General features: G+C 36.6%; 1 protein-coding gene across 2 annotated transcripts in view; it reads left to right on the forward strand.

The window, feature by feature from the left end:
• Positions 1 to 23,450, forward strand: part of DNAJC1 (DnaJ heat shock protein family (Hsp40) member C1) — a 231,150-nt gene that overhangs the window by 59,512 nt on the left and 148,188 nt on the right. For both annotated transcript variants that reach the window (XM_077154278.1, XM_077154271.1), the window contains 5 exons: positions 9,909 to 10,010; positions 10,506 to 10,552; positions 17,347 to 17,512; positions 18,395 to 18,492; positions 19,475 to 19,568. In XM_077154278.1, the coding sequence (XP_077010393.1) occupies positions 9,909 to 10,010; positions 10,506 to 10,552; positions 17,347 to 17,512; positions 18,395 to 18,492; positions 19,475 to 19,568 (507 nt within the window). The remainder of the gene's footprint in view (positions 1 to 9,908; positions 10,011 to 10,505; positions 10,553 to 17,346; positions 17,513 to 18,394; positions 18,493 to 19,474; positions 19,569 to 23,450) is intronic.

Consider the following 23,450-nt stretch of genomic DNA (forward strand, 5'->3'; position numbering starts at 1 on the left):
GATCTACAGTTTCAGGCAGTTCCCTCCAGCCTCTCTGTTATGCCTTAACTACGAAGGTGATATCTATTTAATGCGTAAGAATAACCTCCAGAATATTCTCTTGGCCATTGACACTTTTGTTTGTCTCATTACTCTTTCATTCTTGATTTTAGTAAGTTGTCTTCCCTCTCTTTTTCTTGATCAGTCTAGCTTAAGTTTTGCCAATTTTGTTGACCTTCCGGTTGAAAAGGTTTTCTCAATTCCTTGATGCTGAGTCCTAGCTCATTCCAGGATTTCTGTCCCACGTTGCCAGGAAGGTTCACACCCCTGGGAGTCATGTCCCACATAGGAGGACGGCAGTGAGTTTGCTTGCCGTGTTGGCTGAGAGAAAGAGAGGCCACATCTGAGCAACAAAAGAGGTTCTCTTGGGGGTGACTCTTTGGCCTAATTTTAAGTAGGCTTAGCCTGTCCGTTGTGGAGTTAAGTTTCATATGAACAAACCCCAAGATTGGGGACTCAGCCTATTGCTTTGGTTGTTCCCACTGCTTGTGAGAATATCAAGAATTCTCCACTTGGGGAAGCTGAATTTTCCCCTTCTCTCACCATTCCCCCAAGGGGACTTCACAAATACTTTTTATTCACTGTTCAAATCCTTCTGGGATTTATCGAGGCATCACTCTGGACAAGCCTACAAAATCTCATGTCCTGCTCAAGGTTCCATGTAATTATAATCTTCAGTTAAGCTGTCTACATAAGTTATATTAGGAAATGCACTAGTCAAAATATCAATTTTGTACCAAATAAACATTTTTTGCTTTAGTCTCACACATAAGTTAAAGTTTTACAATATTAATTACCATTTGTTTTCAACATACTGCATTATTGACATTCCTTTGTTCTTCCTCATGAAAAAACATTTTTAAATTTGTACATTTAGTCACTCTCATTATACACTCTAGGCATTCCTAGGCTACATGATCTCAATCTTTATTGTCTATCTTTCTTTTTGATTTCATTTATGCCCCCAGCCCTCCTCCCTCTATCATTCTCACATTCAGATTCATTCAGTGTTTTACAATAATTATATTACAGTTACGTAGTATTGTGCTGTCCATTTCTGAGTTTTTATATTCAGTCCTGTTGTACAATCTCTATTCCTTACAATCTCTGTGTCTTACAGCTGCATAATATTCCATCGTATGTATATACAACAGCTTGTTTAGCCACTCAATGGACATTTGGGCTGTTTCTATCTCGTGACAATTGTAAATAATGCTGCTATAAACATTGGTATGCAAACGTCTGTCTGTGCCTTTGCCCTCTGAATAGATACCTAGCAATGTCTGAGCAGATACCTAGCAATGCCTCTCTTTCATTCTTGATTTTAGTAAGTTGTCTTCCCTCTCTTTTTCTTGATCAGTCTAGCTTAAGTTTTGCCAATTTTGTTGACATTTTCAAAGAACCAACTTTTGATTTTACTGATTCTGTTGTTTTTCTATTCTCTCTTTCATTTATCTCTCTAATCTTTATTATTTCCTTTCTTGTGCTGATAGCTTTAGTTTGTTCTTTTTCTAATTTCTTAAGGTGGAAAGTTAAAGTTATTGATTTTGAGGTCTGTTTTGTTTTGTTTTGTTTTGTTTTTTGAGATCTTTTTTAATGTCAGTGTTTACAGCTATCAAATTTTTTCGGAACACTGCTTTCACGGCATCGTATAAGTTTTGCATGTTATTTTCATTTTCATTCATATCAAAGTATTTTCTAATTTCCCTTCTGATTTTTTCTTTGTCTTTTAAAAAAAATTAAATATCATGATTTAATTGAGTTGCTACTTAATCCTGAATCCTCTTACATTTAAGAAAAAACATAATTAACTCTTATCATTATCAGTTAAAACCTTCCCAGAACACATGACTTAAAAGAAAGGTCCAGCAGGTAATATGAGCCAGATAGTTTATGGCTTTTCCTAGTCCCAAACGTTCTAAATATCAATGTAAAAAAACACAAATTTTCCATAGAGTTTTCGGTTTTATTGTTCCAGACCACAATTTTCTGGCCTGTTACTAAATATAATTTTCTGACAGTTGTGTTTACACAATGGCAGTTTTCATTCATATCAATGAGTTTTTAGATGTATTTTTTGACTTCTTAAAGTCTTAGTTGTTTAAGAATGTTAACTAATTTTTAACTATTTGTGAATTTTCAAAATTTTCCTTTTATTGATTTCTAATTTCATTTCATTATGGTCAGACAACATACTTTGTATAATTTCAATCTTTTAAAACTTACTGAGAATTGTTTTGTAATGTAGCATATGGTCTGTCTTGGAGAGTGTTCCATGTTCACTTGAGAACAGTGCCAAAGTATTCTGTTTATGTCCATGAGGTCTAGTTGATGTGTAGTTTTATATTTCCTTGTTGACTTTCTGTCCAGTTGTTCTTTCCATTATTGAAAGAAGAGTGTTGAAGTTTCCAACTATTATTGTTGAACTGTCTATTTCTCCCTTATGTTCTATAATTTTTTGCTTTGTATATAATTAGGAGTGCTGTTAGTTTAATTGTTAGGAATTGTTATATCTTCTTTATGGATCAACTCTTTTGTCACTCTGTAATGTCCTTCTTTGTCTCATGTAACAATTTTTGTTTTAAAATCTGTTTCATCTGTTTTTAGTATAGCCAACCCTGCTCCATTTCTTTCTTTCTTTTTTTTTTTTTTTGCATGGCAGGCACCGGGAATTGAACCTGGGTCCTGTGGCATGGCAGGCAAGTGTTCTTGCCGCTGAGCCACCGTGGCCCGCCCCCTGCTCCATTTCTGTTACTGTTTTCATGGAATATCTTTTCCCATCCTTTCCTTTTTAACCTTTTTGTGTCTTTAGTTCTAAAGTGAGTCTCTTGTAGCATTTATTTTTATTCATTCTGCCAACCTCTACTTTTATCTGGAGAGTTTAATCCATTTCACTTATTTATAATTACTTGTAATTCTGTCATTTTGCTATTTGCTGTACATCTTATGTCTTTTTTGTTCCTCAGTTCCTCCACTGCAGCCTAATTTTGTGTCAAATAAATTTTTTCTAGTGTACTGTTTTGATTCCCTTTTCATTTCATTTACTATATATATATATATATATATATTTTTTTTTTTTTCATGGGCAGGCACTGGGACTCGAACTCAGGTCTCTGGCATGGCAGGTAGGAATTCTGCTACTTAACCTCTGTCACACTGCCCTACTATGTATTTTTTAAGTTTTTTTTTTTCCTTAATTATATGTCCTGGGGTTTACAATCAACATCTTAATTTACAAAATTCTAGTTCTAAGTTAATACCAACTTAGTTTCAATATTATACAGATAATTTTCTCCCATATATTTCTTCCCCACCTCCACCCCTGTAACATTTCTTGTAGAGTAGATTTGCTAGGAATGAATTCTCAATTTTTGTTTTTCTAGATATCTTTTAATTACTCTTAAATTTATTTTTTTATTTTTACTCTTTTTCTTTATTAGAGAAATTGTGGGTTAGGTTCCAGAAAAATCATACATAAAATACTTAGTTCCTATATACCACCCTGTTAATGCAGTACATTTGTTACAATACATGAAAGAACATTTTTAATGTAATTTTACTGAGGCATCTTCACACACAATGCAGTCCGTCTGTGATAGTTAGGCTCAGCTTTTAACTTGGCCAGGTGGTGGTGCCCAGTCATTCTGTTGCTGTGGACTTAAATCATTAGCAAGTAGATTTCATTTATGGCTGATTACATCTGCGGCCAGCTAAGGAGAATTCCTTCTGAAATGAGTGACTAATCAGCTGGAGGCATAAAAGGAGAAGTCAGAAGAGAGAGGGAGAGCACAGAGCCATCACAGACCTAGACATTTGGAGATGCATAAAGGAAATGCTGCAGGGAAAGCTGTTTGAAACCAGAAGCCGGAAAAGGAGCCCAGCAGATGTTGCTGGGTGCCTTTCCACGTGGTGAAGGAACTCATATGAAAGCCAGTTGTCTTTTTTCTGAGGAACTGTAAATCTGTAACTAAGTAAATCCTCTTTATAGACGCCAACCCATTTCCATCTGTTGCATTCCAGCAGCTTAGCAAACGAAAACATCATCCAAAATATACAATCAGTGACTTACAGTATTATCACATAGTTGTACACTCATCATCCAAGCAATTTTAGAACATTTTCATTACTCAAAACCCCAGAGAGAAACCAAACATCATGTACCTCTTATATGTCCTATCATTAACCCCTAGCATTGGGGTGGTAAATATGTTACTGTAGATGAAAAAAAAAAAGAGTTTTAAAATATTACTGTTAAATATAGTCCATAGTTTGGAATAGGGACATTTCTTCCCACATACCACTCTGTCATTATCTCCTTGTAACAGTATTGTGCATTTGTACTGGTTAATGCGAGAAATTTTTTATTCTTCCTATGTTAACCATAGTTCACCACTAGATTTACTGTGTTGTTCAGTCCTGTGCTTTAATTTCTGATTTTCTCTCTGGTGATATATATAACTCTAAACTTACCCTGTCAACCACATTCATACACCATTCAGCACTGTTAATTATACTTACAATAATATGCTACCAGTATCTCTTTCCATTTCTATACATTTAAATCCAACCTAGTTAAGAATTCTGCACACCTTAAGCAGATGCTTCCCATTCTCTGCGCACATTCTCACTCCTGGTAGACTCTACTCTGCATTCTATTACTATGAGTTTACATATTACAATTAGTTCACATTAGTGAGATCATGCAATATGTGTCCTTTTTTGTTGGACTTATTTCATTTCAAGGTTCATCCACATTGTCTCATACTTCGGAACTTCATTCCTTCTCAGTGCTGAATAAAATTATGGGTTTGACCTGTGTTCCCTAACAGCTAGTGAATATGGGCATCTTTTCATGTGCTTTTAGTCATTTGTATATCCTTTTTTGGAAAATGCCCATTCATGTCTTTTGCCCATTTTTTAATTGGGTTGTTTGTCTTTTTTACTGTTGAGTTGTAGGATTTCTTTCTATAATCTGGAAATCAAACCCTTGCCAGATAAGTGGTTTTCCAAATATTTTCTTCCTATAAGTTGGATACATTTTTTACACTTTTGGCAAAGTCCTTTGAAACACAGAAGTATTCAATTTCTAGGAGTTCCCATTTATCTGTTTTTTCTTTTGTGGTTTGTGCTTTGGGTGTAAGGTCTAGGAAATTACTGCCTATCACTAGATCTTGAAGATGTTTCCCTACATTTTCTTTTAGGACTTTTAAATGGTGCAGTCTCTTGTATTTAGGTCTTTGATCCATTTTGAGTTAATTTTTATATAGGGAATGAGATAGGGGTCGTCTTTCATTCTTTTGGATCGTATATCCGATTCTCCCACCACCATTTATTGATGAAACTATTATGTTCCAGTTGAGTGGACTTGGGAGGCTGGTCAGTGATCAATCAGATACCATCAACATGGTGATATAATTTAGCTACTGGAAACCTATCCTGAGAGATTCAGCAAAAAAGGAAAGAAATGGCAAAGGACAATTATCACTTTTTCAGAACTCTGGAGGAAGGTAAAGGCTGGAGAAGGATCCCACAAAAAGAGAGCTATAATTGCTGTCACCATCTTACATGCATCCTGGCTACTCTTTCATTTTTAAGTATGGTTTTTCTGGATGTAAAACCTTGGTTGAATTTTGAAGTGAATGCTACTCAACTACCTTCTGACCTCCATGGTTTCTGATGAGAAATTAGCTGTTAATCTTATTAAGGGTCCTTTGTATGTGAAGAATCAGTTCTCTTTTGTTACTTTGAAGTTTCTCTCTTTGCCTTTGTCTTTCAGCAGTTTAATCATAATGTGTCTCAGGTGTGGATCTCTTTGAGTTTATCCTCCTTGGAGTTTTTGAGCTTCTTGAATGTGTAGATTCATGTCTTTCACCAAACTTGGGAAGTTTTCAGCCATTATTTGTTCACATATACTTTCTGACCCTTCCTCTTGTTCTTCTGGACTCCCATAATTTGTACACTTGATAGTGTTTCACAGGTCTTACAGGTTCTACTCACTTTTCTGCATTCTTTTTCCTTTCCCTTCCTTGGACTGGATAATTTCAGTTGTCATGTCTTGTAGTTTGGTTATCCTTTCTTCTGCCAGCTCAAGTCTGCTGTTGAATCTCTCCAGGGATTTTTTTTTATTTTTTAATTTTAGTTACTGTACTTTTGCGCTCCAGTATTTGTTTGGTTTCTTTTAATAATTTCTATCTTTATTGAAATTCTCAATTTGTTCATGTATCAGTTACCTGATTTCCTTTAGTTCTTTGAGCTTTTTAAAGGTAGTCTTTAAATATCTTTGTCTAGTTTGTCAAATGTCTGGTTTTCTCAGGGACAGTTTCCATTGATTTAATTTTTCTGTGTTGCACCATGTTTTCTTGTTTATTTGTATGCCGCCTAAGTTTTTACTGGAAACTGCACGTTTTGAATACAACAATGCAGCAGCTCTGGAGATCCAATTCTTCCCTTTCCTCAGGATTTGTTGAGGCTACTTGTGGTGGTGGTGGTGGTGGTTGTTTGTTTGGTAACTTTTATGAACTAATTTTGTAAATCTGAGTTCTTTGTTGTATGTGGCCACTGCTGCATCTGTTCAGTTTGCATAGTAGTCAGCTAGTGATTCAACAGATTTCCTTAAATGCTTGGAACCAAACCACCCTGGGCATGCCTGTGGCCTTCTAGATTCCAGGGAATATGTGTGAGCTTTTCAAAACCTTTTTACCTCAAAGTGTCTCACCCCCAACCTTTCTCAAAGGTTTTCAGTGTGTCTGTTGCTTGCCCCATTTGTTATCACTTTACCTAATTGGCACCAGCTAATGCATTTGTCTTTAGATGATTTCTAGAAATACCTCAGGTCAGTGCCTCTGCCCTGGGAGAGTGCTGAGTAGAAATAAAGGCAGTCCCTTTGTATCTTACCATAAGGTAGGGTCTGTTCTGCTTGCTATGGCACCAAGAACCCACAACTGGAATATGACTTGCCGTCTTCATGACTGCCTGAGCTGAGTGGAAGACGGGGCCAATTAAACTAAAACACCAGAAAGCTTTCCTACCAAGACAGCCGCCTTCTTCTTGATTAAGCAGTGGCCCAATTGCTGTAAGCTTTTGACCAGCTTCCAGGGTTCAGGTAAACTTTATTTTGACAGTGTTTGCCGAATTATTCATCGCCTCTGTGAGGAGACGAACCCTTCTAGTTCTCTATTCCACCATTTTTGCTGATGTCCAGTTGGATTGTTTCAATTTTGAGAAGCTTATTTTGCTTTCACAGTTTTTGTATTGATTTGTTTTAAAGAATGACCACATGTCTCTTCTTTGTGGAATCATTTCTCTCATGCTTTCAGGATTCTGAAAGTGTTAGGATAAATCATGTTCAACTTGCAGAGAGCTATCACATTTAGAAGGAAAAGAATCCTGTCGGTGAAATCTCTCATTCCGACATTGTCAAGGACGGCCAGTTCACCCATGTCCCTATCAAGACATTTCCCTACAAACCAGAGAGGCCAGAGGTCTCAACTGCTTGATATGGGAGAGGAACGTTCTGGCTTTCTGGTATCTAGTGAAATGCTATGTTAAGTGTGTTGGAAAAGCCACACCTGCTGTAGGGCCTTCCTTCAGCTTTCCCCCTTGGCTGGGCCGCAGGTCTGCACCAGGCGATGTGTCTCATCAGTGCGCTGTGTATCCCTCCTTATGCAGGGCTCAGCCCAGACGTGCCCGCTAACTGCAGAGCCGCTTGGCTTCTAAAGCCACATTTCCTGGGCTTGAATCCTGTTTTTTGTCACCTAGCAGCAGTGTGAACTTTATCCGCTTCAGTTTCCTCTGAAGTGAATGCACGGATGAGAACTGTGCTTCCCTGTAGTGTTGTGAGGGTAAAATAAGTGAAGATGTCCTCAGTACATGAGTTAAAGAAAGAACTGAGGTAGTGCTTGTCTGGGGCATGTCTGTGTAGACAGGGAAGCCTCCAAGATTGTCAGCTCTGTCCCCCTGGGCTGGAGCTTACTGGAGAGGAGAGGGGTCAGGCAGTGTTGGTGGGTCCGAGAGTCCAGCTCTTTAGTCAGGAGAGAGCCACCAGTCTGCAGCCAGGGACAGACCCCGGAGGGTGGGAAGTGCACGTGGTGTGGGGGAGCGGGTGCTGCAGGATGGAGAAATGGGTCCGAGAAGTTTGGGGAAGTGCAGATGAGGAAGGAGTTGGGGACTCCTGGGGGGCTCAACACAGGAGAGATGTCTGGGCCCGTTTACTTGTGGGTAAATACTCTAGCAGAAGAATGGAGAATAGGGGTCAGGATGGCGAGACTGCAAGCAGAGAAGTGTGTTAGGTGAGTGTAAGGTGTTTTTCTTTTATGTTGGGTCAAAGATGTTCTCTAATGTGTGTGTATTCATTTTATAGCAGAAGAAAGTACATATAGGCCTTATTTTGTAAGGAATCTACTTTTGGAATAGTTTCTCTGTGACGCAGTCCCAGTTTAATAAAATCTAAAATTAAAATCCCAGTTAGAGAATGATTATTTGTTTGACATATGACCTCTTTGCATAACAAAAAGATTCTTCACAGGTTCCATTAAATAATCATCCCCTCTACCATATTACAGTTTAATGCATAAAAATATGCCTTGTATGCAAGTTTTAGATTTAGAATGTAAAGGATTTACATTCCTTTAAGCAAATTAGAATGAAAATTATAACCACAGTGCCTGCCAAAGTTAGTCCCCTAATTTTATAGCTTCTCAACTCTTGACAGGTCACAAAAATATTCACCCCTGTTTTGAAACTTATAAGTCGGGTAATAGCCTGGAGAAATAAGGCTTCGAAAGCTGGCCCTGGCAGCAGCAGCGTCACAGGAAGCCTGGCTGGCTCTTCTGGCCCAGTGGCCCCGCCAAGCCTGTGTCCTCGGCAGCCGCCCCGTCCTAGGGACAGTGTTTCATTCCAATATTTTCTTTAGCCATTTGAACCTTTTGTAAAATAGTTTTAGAAAATTCAGTGGACAAATATTCAGCTATAAAAAAGAGAAAATTTAATAAGCAACTTTATCGTTTTGCCCCATGAATATAAGTTATTGGAATATCTTTTAAGTTTAGTGGACATGAAGTTTTAACCCCCTTCTTGGCAATGTGTTCTTTTTTACTGCCATGCATTATATCCTGACCTTGTAGAAGGATGTTCTCTCATTTTCCTGTGCGTGCAGATCACGTAAAATGGAATATTAACTTCCACTTAACCTAAAGGTACTCTTGCTGAACCTTTTAAATAGCAGGCATATTTATTCCTGCAGACTAGGCTAGGGAAACTGGACAACACTCAAAATCTTAGTTGCCCTTTAAGGGACCTAAAAAACTCTTAAGTGTAATGTGTACAACTATTCCTAATTATAATTATTTTGGATAAATACTATCTTAACTGCTTTCAAATAGGCTTACTTTTTGACATATGAAGTTGAGATTCTGTAGGTTGTTGCAGGATAGTAAATTCAACATAAGTAATAATAACGAAACCACATATGGTAAGCCTAGGATTAAGAAATTGGCTTTAAGATTCCTGAACCTTTGAAGGCACACAGATGTTGTAATTTTTAATTTGTTTCATTCTGATCTCTTAATTACTGAAAAGATGTATTGGTTAATTTTTGGAAGGCAAGTGTCTGAAAAGTTTTGGCAAATTCTGCCTTCTTTAAATGACTGTATAGTGGGGAGAGGTTAAGAGGAGAGCCAAGTTAGGTTGAATAATTTGTACAGTCATGTGGGTCAGGCTGGTTGCAAAGCCTGGTTGTTAGACCGACTGCTCACATTACACTGCCTCGGGTCCCGCGCTGGGCTGGCTGTCTTCTCAGATCTTAACAAAGTTCTGGGAATTTCTTTTTCTGACAGAGTTTGCTTTGTGTTTACCCCCTCCCCCATCTCCAGGATGCTTCATCTGCAGACATCAGGAAAGCATACCGTAAGCTTTCGCTAACTTTGCACCCAGACAAGAATAAAGATGAAAACGCGGAGACTCAGTTCAGACAAGTGAGTGACATGTGTTCTTGTTATACGTGTCTCGTGACAGATGAGTAAATAATTATGCTCATGGTGAGATATTGTTATACATAGACTAGTTCCATTCGAAAATGAGGCAGTATTTTAAAAATTTAATACATATGTTTTTATTCAATTTCTTATCAAATAACTTTTCACTAAAACGTTGTGTATAGAATATTTAAATTCTTGGAGAGTCATAATTATAGCTTTCTTGTCTAAATTGTGAAGTTTTGCTTTTTTAAAAGTACATTTTAAGGCAACTATTAATTTGGCATTTTTCACAAATATTTATTTCGGTATCAAGCATTTTTTAACCTCTCCAGGTACTACTGAAAAAATAAAGTATTTCAATCATGATTTTGTCTGTTCGTTATATAAATGAACACACAGGGTTTTCTGCATGTAAATTATAGTACTGTCACCTCCTAAGTGATTTCTTATAGCTGAGAGTATTTTTATTTTAAAGTAATGCTTTTATTTTAGTTGGTGGCCATTTATGAAGTTTTAAAGGATGATGAACGAAGGCAGAGGTGAGTGTCCATTTCTGCTTTTGAATTAAAATGGTATTGTTTCATGCAACAGTTTTTAAAGTAAGAAATTAAGTCTATGAAACATTTTATTCATTATAATTTAGTATGTTATTTTTGCTTCTTCCAAGAAATGTAGTGTTAAAATTTATGTTTAAGGCAGAATTCATTTCTGTTGGAAGCATCCGCTCGGTTGGCTCATTACTTAGAGGCTTCAGGTCATTAGTCCCCCAGTTAACAAGTCACGGTGTCAGCAGGTCCTGCCCCGGGAGGCAGGGAGGCAAGGACGCCCACTCGCTTTCCCAGCGACTGCTGCACTCCTCTGCGCTTAGTGGCCCCCACCCCCCACTTTCTGAACTATTTTGGAATTAGGCCCTTCATGATATTCAAGTCAACTATGCCTTTTCTTGACGTTTCTTCACTCTCAAAATAATAAACTCATGTTGTGAGGGAGAGAATGGACTTGTGTCGGTCCTTGCAAGACAGGAGTGGGAAAAAGATATTAGCTCCTTTCTCTTATTTCTTTTGCCTCCCTCCTTTGCCTTCCTCGGCTCAGTGACTCCGCGTTTAGGGTTAAACTTGAGAATAGAGGCAGTCCCCCACTCTGAGCCAGCCGGCTGGCCCAGGCCGTGTGTCCCTTCAAAGGTGTGGGGAGTGTTTCCACAGCAGGGAAGAGAGCCTGTGACTTGGGGGTGGGCTTGATCGCAGTGCAGTCCTTCCTTCTCTCTGTCCCCGCACAGTGTGCTGCTGGGGAGTCCCAGTGCCGTAACAGGGCCCCGCAGTCGGGAGCACACTTCACTTCATGTCTCAGCAGGCACATACTCACACGTGGACACCCACACAGTACACCACATGTGTGCTACCCTGCATACGCACATACACACCGCATGTGTATACATACCCACACCACACACATGGGTGCCTCCACAGTGCACGCACATGTACACACAATGACATATGTGCTGTATCTCCCACACCCACATGTGTGCACACTTCCCTACATGCACCACACATGTATACAACTTACACCATAAACCCATGCACCCCCCACAATGCATACACATGTACCCATATCACACACATGCACACCTCCACCTCCGACACATATAAATGTACCCCACATGAATACAACTTTCACATGCACACACACACACCACACGTATGCATACTACACGTATGTAAGTGAAACAGGTTTCACAAGACAGTTGTTTTCTTGTGTATAAGAGTGATATTTCCATTCTGAGTTAGTGTAGACTAGTCTATTTATATGTGTATATATCACAAATCTGGTTGTGACTTCATAAGATACTATATGGGCCACAATCTGCAATACTTCAATAGAGTACTCTTTAAAAATAATTAGGAATTTGAGATTTTAGGCTGAAGTCAGCCTAAATATCTGATGACAGATACATCTTAAAGACATCTCCCCAAAGTGATGCTTGTGGCCTTCTGAATCTTTCTTCAGAGGTATTGTCTGGAATGTTCTGTATCCTAAGATGTTAGCTCCCGCTCCTGGCTCTCATCCTAGTTCTTTAATTGGAATACCTCAGTTTGTCAGAATGTAAAGCAAGGATTTGAGATGCTCTCTTGAAGTGTTCTTTGCTTTATGCCCAGGGCTGGCCTTGGTCCAGACACCCTAGCAGACATTCCTGGGGTCTGAGATAATCCCTGAGCTGAAGGAGCCTGCAAGCGCTGTTGAAAGAGGTGCTGGCCTCCTGGCCCGTTTTCTGGTGCCTTCTCTCCGTGAGCCCTGGTTTTAGTTCACACGTTAAGAATGTGTCTTTAAAGACTGCTTGGTTGCGCCTCCAACACCTTTGGTATCAGATTTTATTTTCGTTGTTGTCTTGAAAGTCAGCAAACTTTGTAACTATTTCTTTCATTAGTTTCTATCTTTCAGAAAAATCACGTGTAAAATATTTCTTCATCAGTGTAGACTCATCTAACATATCTTTTGGGATTAGTGCCCTTCGCATTATGTTTTAGAACCTTGGTAGAAAAATTGATCTGACAATTACACAAATAGCTGTGGTATCAATGAGACTGGGTTTCCTTGAGGCCAGAGTCTTAACTGATGAAGCTGGGAATCCTCCTCCAAGCTCATGCCTGCGGCCAGGTTACCTCTTGAGTATTGAAACAAGTAGGAGAAAATCACTTCTCTGCAATTACCTAATGTTTATAATTCCTTTAGGGGGAAAAAAAGAACATGGTCTATTTTATCTTGTAAGGAAAGACTCGTTTTGTGCTGGAACTAAAAGTTGCTCTTTGGTATCATTATTTAATTGTTACAAATATTCATTAAATAATTGCTTTTAGATGTGTAACCTTACTGGTATTTAGAGTTTAAAAAATTGTCATAGACATATTTTCCTATTTGTTTCCATACAGATAATTGTCATCAAATGCATTCTTAAAATTTTGGTTGAAAAGGGAATAGCAAATGAAATACATAAAACAATAAATTGATAATCTTTTTTTAATAGGAAAAGGCAAGTCTACTTTTTAAAAATAGACTAATATCACTTGCATACCATAGAAGTCACCTGCTTAAAGCGTACAATTCAATGATTTTTGTTTGTAAACTTCCTGAGTTGTCCATTCATTCCCACAATCCAGTTTTAGAATATTTCATCATTTAAAAAAATCCCCTTGAGCCCATTTGCAGGCTGTGGCACTGCCTCCCCCAGTGCCCGGGCAGTAACTGGTCTGTGCTGGCTCTGTAAATGTGCTGTCTGGACTTTCTGTAGACGTGATATCGTGTAATATGAAGTCTTTTGCATCTGGCTTCCTTCTCTCAATGTGATGCTTCTGAGGCTCATCCGCATTGTAGCATGAACCAGTGTTGTTCTTTTCCATGGATGAGTAGTATTCCATGTTTGGCATTTGGGTCATTCCTGCTTTTTCACTCTGATGAGTAATGCTGCAGTGGGCACTCATATCAGTCTTCATGTGGGCATACGTTTTCATTCTCTCCAGTAGATTCCTTGGAGTGCAATTGTGAATAGACTTTTAAACCTTTTTTTCTCCCCAAAGGATAGACTATAGCATGGAAACAAATCATGTTTTCTGGGTTAGTGTAAGGAAGCTTAGCATAGTAGCCTTTTAAATACTCCTTAGTTTTAAAAACTGCTTATTTAGGAGAACAGCAGCCCAGTTAGGCTCTGGCTTAAAATCCCTTTATATGAGGATTGGTTGAAATAAGGCACTGAGTAGACACCAATCACTGCATATTATGTACTAGATAGTGGTTTATTAATATGAGCGTATTTTTGTTTGAAATCTATTGCAAATTTTTAACCACTGTTCTTTTGTTAACCTCTTTGTCTTTATAATTGGGTTTTAGTCTATTTTATGTTCCTGCAGTTATAAAAGTTGAATGTATTTTTTTAGTTTTCTAAATAGTATGATGTTTTATTTATAAATGCAGTTAAAAATATAGTTATCGCAGTCTTTATTTGCTACTTCTGCAAATCCACCAACTGGTTATTGTAAATTTCATTACATGTTTGTTTGAATCAAACTAAACGTTGATCTGAGAATAAAAATCTATTTTCACATTATATCTTCCCTAATTAGGAGATATAATACACCTTTTGTATACTATGTCATATAAAATGCTCTGGACCACAAGTTTTTGGCATGTATATATATATAAATACATATATACATACACTTCACGCACCTTTATATATATATATTATATATATATATATACACATACACACACACATACACACTACACATACACACACACATGCATACTACACACACACACACATATTTGAAAGAAGACTGAGCTCAATTAACTTAGATTTATACAGTTAATTTGCTTTAAGCTTCACAACATGTCGTAAATGGAAGTTAGGTTGTTATTGTTTTAAGAGAAAAATTCAATCTTTGTATGATGGGAAGTTCACAATTTAGATGACTGACAGAATTATTTATATACTTGCTTTCATAATGTACTTTTGGCTATATAATTACTATTTTACATTTTAAAATATGCTAATAGCTAAATTTTCCATATTTTTTTCTGTAGGAAGTTAAAAATTTGTATTTTATTTGTTTTCCAGTATTTATATTAGGCTAAATATATTTGCGGAGCTCTCCAGTACCTACGCAGCCATTATTTTACATTTGCTGTGGACATTTTAAGGAAATTTGAAGTGGGGGCATACCCTGTAGGTTGGATACTGGCTGTGGGGAGTTGATTGATTAGTGCTGCGATTCCCAAGAGAATGCCTTTATAGTTCTCTGATTTTTTGCATTCATGATATTTTATCATAGAGATTTATTTATGTACATTCTGTACATCTTCCTATGCACAGTTTTCATCTGGTCTTAATAGTTAAGAGCAATTTGTGTGACTCAATTACAGAACATTTCAATAAGATTATTCAATAAAAATTATTAGATAGAAATAGCATAATATAGGAATATTTAAATTTTATGTGTTGTTCAGGACATTTTTTTCTTAAGTAACTTATGAAAATGGTGTTTGTGTGTATTTTAAGAAATATTTTTCTTTTTTCAGTGTTTTATCAGGAAAGCAGTGCTTTGTCCTTTAGCAGCATATATTCTGAAAAGTGAGCTATAAAAGCAGCTATCTTCCCCTAAAATGGCCACTAAGCCATGATGTGCACTGATAGTAAAATCAATAGAGGATTGATTCTAAGCTTAATCCTAGGGGTCTGTTGTTTAGAGTGGTGGGCCTTGCCTAGTAAATATCTAGTTCTGGTGAATGTGTGCATTAGTGCAGGAGATTTTGCTGTCTTGAATGTGGTTGTGCACTAAATACAATTTTTTGTGTGTGGGGGGGTAAAAAATAGTGTCTATGAACAGATACCCAGCATTTTCAGCAATGATTTTGAAAAATAGTTGACCTGAGAGTCATAGCTATGAATTCAGCTGTGTTTTCTTCCAATACAGTTTAGAGCTAAAACAAATTTAATACTTAGTAATGCAATTAGGAAATTATCACCATTTTCTTAGATGTTCTTTATTAATAAGCATACCTTTTATGTGACGTTATTTCATGGAAGAGATTTGCTAAAGTAATGATTTTTGTATTTGTCCTTTTTTCCCCTCAACAAATCTGAAGTAGAATATAAACTTAGAATAAACTCAGGTGTAAACTTTCATAGGCTCTCATTCAGATATTGTAATCTTGTGTTACACCATTTGAAACCTTTTTACCAATCCAGTTCTGATTCAGAATTAGTTGATTTTTCAATATAGATTTAAACATGAATTTTTGAGGATAAGAATGATAGATTTTATAAAATCATATTACTCTCTGCTAATAGTAATGTTAAAGACCTGCTATAAATAATGAAAAAGAATATTTAACATCAGTTTTTGTCTGATCCATCAACAACATAACCATACTTAATCTGTAGATTCTTTAAATGACACAATTTTCCTTTTAGACACTAGTACTCATTAATGTCCTTGGCTTTGAAAATTGGTTATTTTGATCTGATATATTATTAATAACCTCAGTTGATCTAGAAGTCAGGTTTTCTAGATTTGCCAGTAAAATGTATTTTGCATCTAAAACCAGTATTTTTCTACTGAAAAAATGTTGCCTGTTATAAATCCTCTGTTTTATTTTTTTAGCATATCTCCAAGGTGTCAATTTAATAACTATCAAAGTAGCTACTGCAGTTGTTGCATTTAAATTGATTTACATGTCAAGACTGGCAGTTTAGCAGCTGCGCTATTATTCCTAGATCGGTCAATTTACTTGAGAAAAACCTACTACTGAGTTCTACTGACCTGCCTGACAATATAGGCTCTATTTCTATTCCTGTAATTAGGCCTGCGACTAACTCAGAATATTTTTAATTAAAATATTTTGGTCAATGTGTTGCACCAAATTAGGCCTTTCAGTACAGATTTAATTCTGGAAATAGTGTGATTAGAATATTTAATGAGTTGTGTTCAATTAACAGGTTGTGTGTGTTGAACACACAGTATTTATGTGTGACCGTTTGGAGCTTTAAATCAAATATTTTTCCTTATTTCTAACTGTAAAAATATTTGCCACAATGACTGCCTGATTGAAATTTAAATTCAGTTGAAATTTATATTGTAAAGTAAAGTTTTTACTTTACGGGCAACGAGAAACCAGATTTGAAATGCATCCTGAGATTAGCCTTTACTTGTGCTGCTCATCTTTTACAGGAAAAGCCAGTGTGTGAGCGAATGAGGACATCACCCTTTAATTGTTTGCAAATAAACAGTTTTATTGAGAAATTGGATGTGAACATTTGTTCTGTTCCCCTTTCTAATTAGGAACTTTTTTATTTTCTAAAGAAATGTGAGCAAAAAAATTAAAAGCTGTACGTTTTCTTGTCTTTTCCTTCATGAAAAAGGTTTTATAAAATAAAATGTGTAAATATTTCAACCTTGAACAATATTATGGGAGTGGAGATAAAAGTACTGACTCCAAAATTTATCCCGTGCGTACCATGAATTATCACGTGATTCCTGGTAACAAATGGAACTTGTGCTGACTATTCTTGCTGTGTGCTCCCTCCTTCCATGGCTGACGCTGTCGCCGGCCTTCCCTGTGGACGCCCAGGAGAGGAGTGGCTCGGCCTCCAGGGGCTGCGCCCACAGAAGGGGTCGTGCTCCTTGGAAGGGGGCCGGGGCTGGGACTGGATGCCCCCTGCACTGACCTGCCGGTGCGGGAGGCATTCTGTCCTCATGCCTGTTTTTAGATGTAGGTAGAATTACACCTTTGGGCTTTTACGGTGAAGGCCCCTGAAGGCGTGTCCCCTCTGCCGCCGTAGGTACGACGACATTCTGGCGACTGGCCTCCCCGACTGGCGGCAGCCCGTCTTCTACTACCGGCGGGTGCGACGGATGAGCAACGCCGAGCTGGCCCTGCTCGTGTTCGTCCTCCTCACCGTGGGCCACCACGCCGTGGCCTGGTCCATCTACCTGGAGAAGCAGCTGGTGAGTGTCCTCGGCAGCTGGCGCCCTCCCACCCGTCTCCCCGGGGCAGTGCCGACACTTATTTTCCAACCTATGAAATGCCCAGTTTTTCCATGCAATCCTCTTTCTATTCGTTTTGAACTCAGTATTTAGTGTTGGAGATGTTTCTGAGTCAAGAGGAACCCATGAAATAAGAAGAAAATAACCTTCTTTTTAAAAATGTATCATTTGGGTTTGTTGTATAGAACTTTGTGAAAGCCCAAATGTGTAGCTGAAAATTAGTAAATAGAAGCCATATTTTTGAAATTAGCACCTTCCAAATAGAAATATTTTAAAATTAAGAACGATTTTAGATTTTTGTGTCATCCTCCTTAGATAATGAATGTTCATGTTGAAATTTTTCCAGTAAATACAATGATTTGAAATGAGTATAAATTTATAATTTTAGAGCTCTGTTGGTTAAAAAGGCTTATACCTTTCTTAGTTTGATATACTACTATATGGTTTATTCTGCCATGGGTTTTTACTTATGGTAAAGGTAAATCAAACGTATTTATCAGTGTTCATGAATTAGCATCTGTTTACTCCTTCTTTTTTGAAGTGACATTATTAAAGTTGGATGAATGAGGAAAAGTAAGTTGAATGCTTTCCCTCCTTAGAAAACTCTGATTGCTATGGAGACACCCATGATTGACAGTGCAGAACTTCCTGTGTGTTTAAGGACCGGGTACCATGGCAACAGTTATTGTTAAAAGATTGATGATTTTACTTAATCATGTTGGACCCTCCATACATTTGCATAAATGTTCTCCTATAATGTTTACCCTTCACAAAAGGGTCTTGATAACATTTGAAGGGTACATGTCAGTGATAACCTGTAACCATAATTCTTTCCACATTAAGGATGAGCTGCTTAGCAGAAAAAAGAGAGAAAAGAAAAAAAAGGCAGGCGGCAAGAGTGTGGATCCATCAAAGCTGGGTGTTTCTGAAAAAAATGAGAGGTAGGAACATAAGCAAATATTTTATCATTTGAGGCTGTTTTGCAATATGTCTTTAATATGATTTAACTTCATAGTTAGGTCAGAATCTCCATTTCAGATATGCTAACATTTACATTTGTAGCAGGTTTGGAAAAGGCAAATAATGGGCTGTAGTTTATGAGACAAGTTCTAATCTTAAGCAAAAATTCTATAGGCTTTTCCTCTTGTAAAGTGCTAACATACAGTTAAATAATATAAATTCCTAAATTCTTGGAGTTTGAAATTTTTATAATGAACTTTACAAACCAAACATTAGTAGAAGAATCTGTCACGTTTGTGTTTAGCTCAGAAGTGACAATTTGTAGAGAGACAGCGAAACACAGTATATACCAAAAGATAGCCTCTCTTCTTCTGTTGATTCATAGAAAGAAAGAAAGGGTCTAAGTAGTTCCCACAGCAGGGTCTGAGCTGGATCAGTGTGGGATGGCGATCAGAGGCTGTTCTGCTGCGTCTCTCCCGATGACACCAGTGAGTAATGCTTCAGTGAACTGCAGGCGACATTGATTTTTATGTACTGGTTTGTTTATGCTGCGTACTTCATAGCTGGTTGTCAGCACTCAGGCACTCTGAGGACGGCTGGTCTCCTAGAGCTGGAGGAATCATAAGGTGTAAGAATTCATTTTGTAGAAGCGATGAAAAGTCCCGTTTACAAAGACGGCTTTTGTTTCTTTTTCTTTGTAATTTGAGTAGGAGCTTCCTTCCTCAAAACCTTAGCCTAGATTCTCTTACTTGTGATATATATTGCATTTGTTGTAACTACAATATTTCATGATCGCATAAGTCAGGTTAAGTGAAAACTGTCATAAATATTTCATTAAATAATGTCTTCATTTTTAGTTGAAATGAGCCTTTGAAAAAAGGAATTCATGATTTTTATAAAAATATTTTATTAACCGGTTGCCTGTGTTTTGCTATTTTAAAGTTTGTTTTTTTTCCCATTTAGGATGCTGATGAAACCACAGTGGCAGGATTTGCTTCCATGCAAGTTGGGAATTTGGTTTTGCCTTACACTAAAAGCATTGCCTCATCTGATCCAGGTAAAATGCACCTCTTTCATGTAATATTAGATACTGCTATTTTAATTATTCATGAAATAATTTTTACCCAGTGTCTGCTAGCTGAATGTTGATATATAGTGGATGCTTCCTAATGTTGATTGATTTGAGTGGCATCTTTATAAGCGTAAACCTAATTTAGAAGACTTGTAAAATTATTTGGGTATCCATTTCTGTTACTCTCTTTCTTATATTGCTTTTAGAACACCTTAAAATTCCAAGGTACTAAAAAAAAGGAAAAGCAATACCGTCCTTAGGATAGACATAAAAGGAATAAAAATTTAATCCACAGTTATCATTTAAGACATGTCCAGTGAAAAAAAATAGTACTCAAATAGCTTGTCACCCATTATTTTAATAGCATTTAATTACACAGTGTAAGACTTTACGTGAACATCTGTATAATTATGCAAGAATATATTTTGCTTTCCTTTTTATTTGCAAATTTAAGAGGCGTGAAGGACATTTTGTCCTATACTGGTAATCAAAGTTTCTGTTTCTATTTAGTCTTGATGATCAAACATCAAATATGGGCATTTGTTTATATAGCAGGTTCTCTTATTTTTTTATATTTAGCATACCAGAGCATATTTTATTAAATTATGGCTTTGCTAATTTTAATTATTTCATCTGCTTAGAAAATTTTCACCTCATAAACATAATTAAAAGTTCGTAGAGTACTTTTTGTTGTATGAAGTTTGAGATTTTTTGTTGTTGTTGTGTGGTGGGGTCACATTTCATTATTTTTCCATGTGAGCATCCTGTTACTGCAGCACCATTTGTTGAATTTTTGTTTGTTTATTTTTTGGGAAGTACCTGAACTGGAAATTGAACCCGGGTCTCCCACAAGATTTTTTTGAGGTTGTAATTTTGGGAGGGAAGATGTTTCATTTCAGAAAAAAATGTTTATAAGCTGGAGAGCCAGATAATTTTTTCCCACTTCTACTCACTCTATATTCATAGATCAGAGATCTTCAATTCAATTTCTGCATTTTATTCTCCTTTTCCCTAGCATAATGAAAATCTGAAGGGATAATGAACTTAAAATTCACTAGTGTGCTTCCTCCTAGCCTCTGAGAAATTATTTACCAATTCTTCCATCAAAATAGTTAACCCTAATAGTTATTGCTTACAGAATCTTAAATATTATTTACAGTTAATAGAGAAAGATTGAAGTATTTTGGTAAATTAAAAGCTTTTATTTTTAAGTTGTATAGCATGTTATGTTGTTTATTTGAATAAACTCTCATCGTGCTTGTACACTATATCTTTAAAACTTAAGCGAGCGGGAAAGTAGATTTATCATATCATTGTATTTATGAGATGATGTGACAGAAAAAATATTTTTAGGGAGGAATTTGTTTATTTTAAGTGTGATTACTTCATGTCAGCTTTAGAGTCTGTGTCATAGGTAAAGCAGAGTATAGGTGAATTAAAAACTAGTTATGAGACAGTGTAATAGAATAGCACATCAAATGTCAATCTTAAACACTTTGTAATTTTCATTAAAGTAATTTGAAATAAAGTTTCTTTGGTAAAATTAACATATTCTTGGGTAGCATGTAGGGAAATTTGCAAAAAATAGAAGTAGTATATTATGATGGCTTAGATGTATAATTTTTTATTTTAAATTATCTGCCTGCAGTATCTAAACACAATAGATCAAGTGATTGTTTTACCTATTCTACATTTTTAGAAAATATGCAAAAATAAGGAACTTACCAAAACATCTTTTACTAAAAATCCGTACTTTTAAAAAGTCTTAGAAACTGTACTTTCTTGAACTGTTTGATGAATTTGATTTTTAAAAGGTTTAACCTACTTGCAGGCACCTTTTGCCTTTGGCTTTTGAAGTGCCAGGCACAAGGATTTTGAAACCTTTATTTCTCATTTTCAAATATCATTCTAATTGTTTCTTCCTGATGAAACGTTCCAAGGAGAAAAGTAAAATGGTTTTCTTTCTTTTTTTAAATTTTTACTGATAAGGCAACATACAAGCACATATATTCTTAACATACAAACATTGCATACATGGTATACAATCAGTGGCTCACAGTATCATCATATAGTTATATATTCATTGCCATGATCATTTTTTAGAACATTTGCATCACTTCAGAAAAAGAAATGAAACAAAAAAAGAAAAAACTCATACATACCATTCCCCCTTACCCCTCCCTCTCATTGACTGCTAGTATTTCCATCTACCCAATATATATATTTTTAATTTTAGCATTTGTTCCCCCTATTTGTTTTTAATCCATATGTTGTACTCATATGTCCGTACCGTAGATAAAAGCAGCATCAGACACAAGACTTTCACAATCACAGTAACATTGCTAAAGCAAATACTTGGGGTGCAGGGGGAGTTCAGTGTAGAATTCTTGCCTGCATGCAGGAGACTGGGTTCGATTCCTGGCCCAAACAAATGAACAAACAAACAAAAAAACAACAAAAACCAAAATTCAACAAATGGTGCTGCAATAAGGGAATACTCACATGGAAAAAGAATGAAATGTGACTCCCACCATGCAGCATACAAAAAAAAAAGCAAATGCTTGATATTTTAATTTTCCTTTGAGGACATAAAATAGTTTTTTATTGCTCACTAACGACATAACATATAGGAATGGACTTTTTCTGGCACAAATGGTAATAGTCAAAGTATTTTTGATTGCTAAACATGCAGCTTGTGAAAGACATCAACTAAATAATACTGAAGAACCACTGTTAGGACTAGATTTTTCTCTGAAATTGTGTATTATAAGTATATATACCTTACCTATAACATTGAAGTTTGTTGTGACACGTCAATGAGTAATCTTCTTATATAAAATATTTATGTAATGTTAAAGAGGCCGTCTTAACCCAAAGCAATTCTGGATTGGAAATTGGTTCAGTGGTCAAGAAAGAGCCCTGCTGGAGCTCTTCAGCAGAAAAAAAAAAACATGCACACAACCTTACATATTTTACACATGTACTTTGTTCTCCCTCTTGTGATAGAGGGCCAAGGTTCTGTTTTTAAATAAATGTCTACTGATTGGAGTCACTTGTCCTCTTTGTTGCAAAAGCCATACACACAACAAATCATCTGTCTTGTCTTCTTTAAAGATGAATCAAAGATTCTTATGTAACATGTAACTGTCTAACCCTTACAGATTTTTATAACACCTTCCCCAGTCTTTCATAATTGAATTATATTTATTAACAGCATTTTTACCAACTCTTTTATTGAGCTTTCGAAAGCATTCAACTTGATTTTCATAGAGACAACTCTTAGTTTATACTCACATTTCATCTTTTTAAGATATTTATTTGAATCATGTTTTGGTTTACTGAAGCTGCTACAGTGCAATATACCAATACAATATGGATTGGCTTTTATAAAGGAGATTTATTAGATTATGAATTGCATTTATAAGGCTGTGAAAATGTCCAAATTAAGGTACTAACAACAGACCTTCACTCAAGAAAGGCTGATTTCGGGGTTTCTCTGTCACATGGGGAGGCACATGCAACATCTGCTGTCCTTCTCTCCTGGCTCCTGGGTTCAGATGGCTCTCTCAGCTTCTTTTGCATCTCCAGACATCTGTGTCTGAGCTTTCCCTAAAATGTTCTCCTCTTGGAATGGTAAGAAAGGGGGAAAATCCAACTTCCCCATTTGGAGAATTCCTGATATTCTCGCAAGCAGTGCGGGCAACTAAATCAATAGGCCAAGCCCTTGATCTTGAGGTTTGTTCATATGAAACTTATCCCTGCAAAGGACAGGTTAAGCCTACTTAAAATTAGGCCTAAGAATCACCCCCAGAGAACCTCTTTTGTTGCTTAGATGTGGCCTCTGTCTCTCAGCCAACACGGCAAGCA

The sequence above is a fragment of the Tamandua tetradactyla genome, chromosome 1 (assembly GCF_023851605.1).
Source record: "Tamandua tetradactyla isolate mTamTet1 chromosome 1, mTamTet1.pri, whole genome shotgun sequence".
Lineage (NCBI taxonomy): Eukaryota > Metazoa > Chordata > Mammalia > Pilosa > Myrmecophagidae > Tamandua > Tamandua tetradactyla.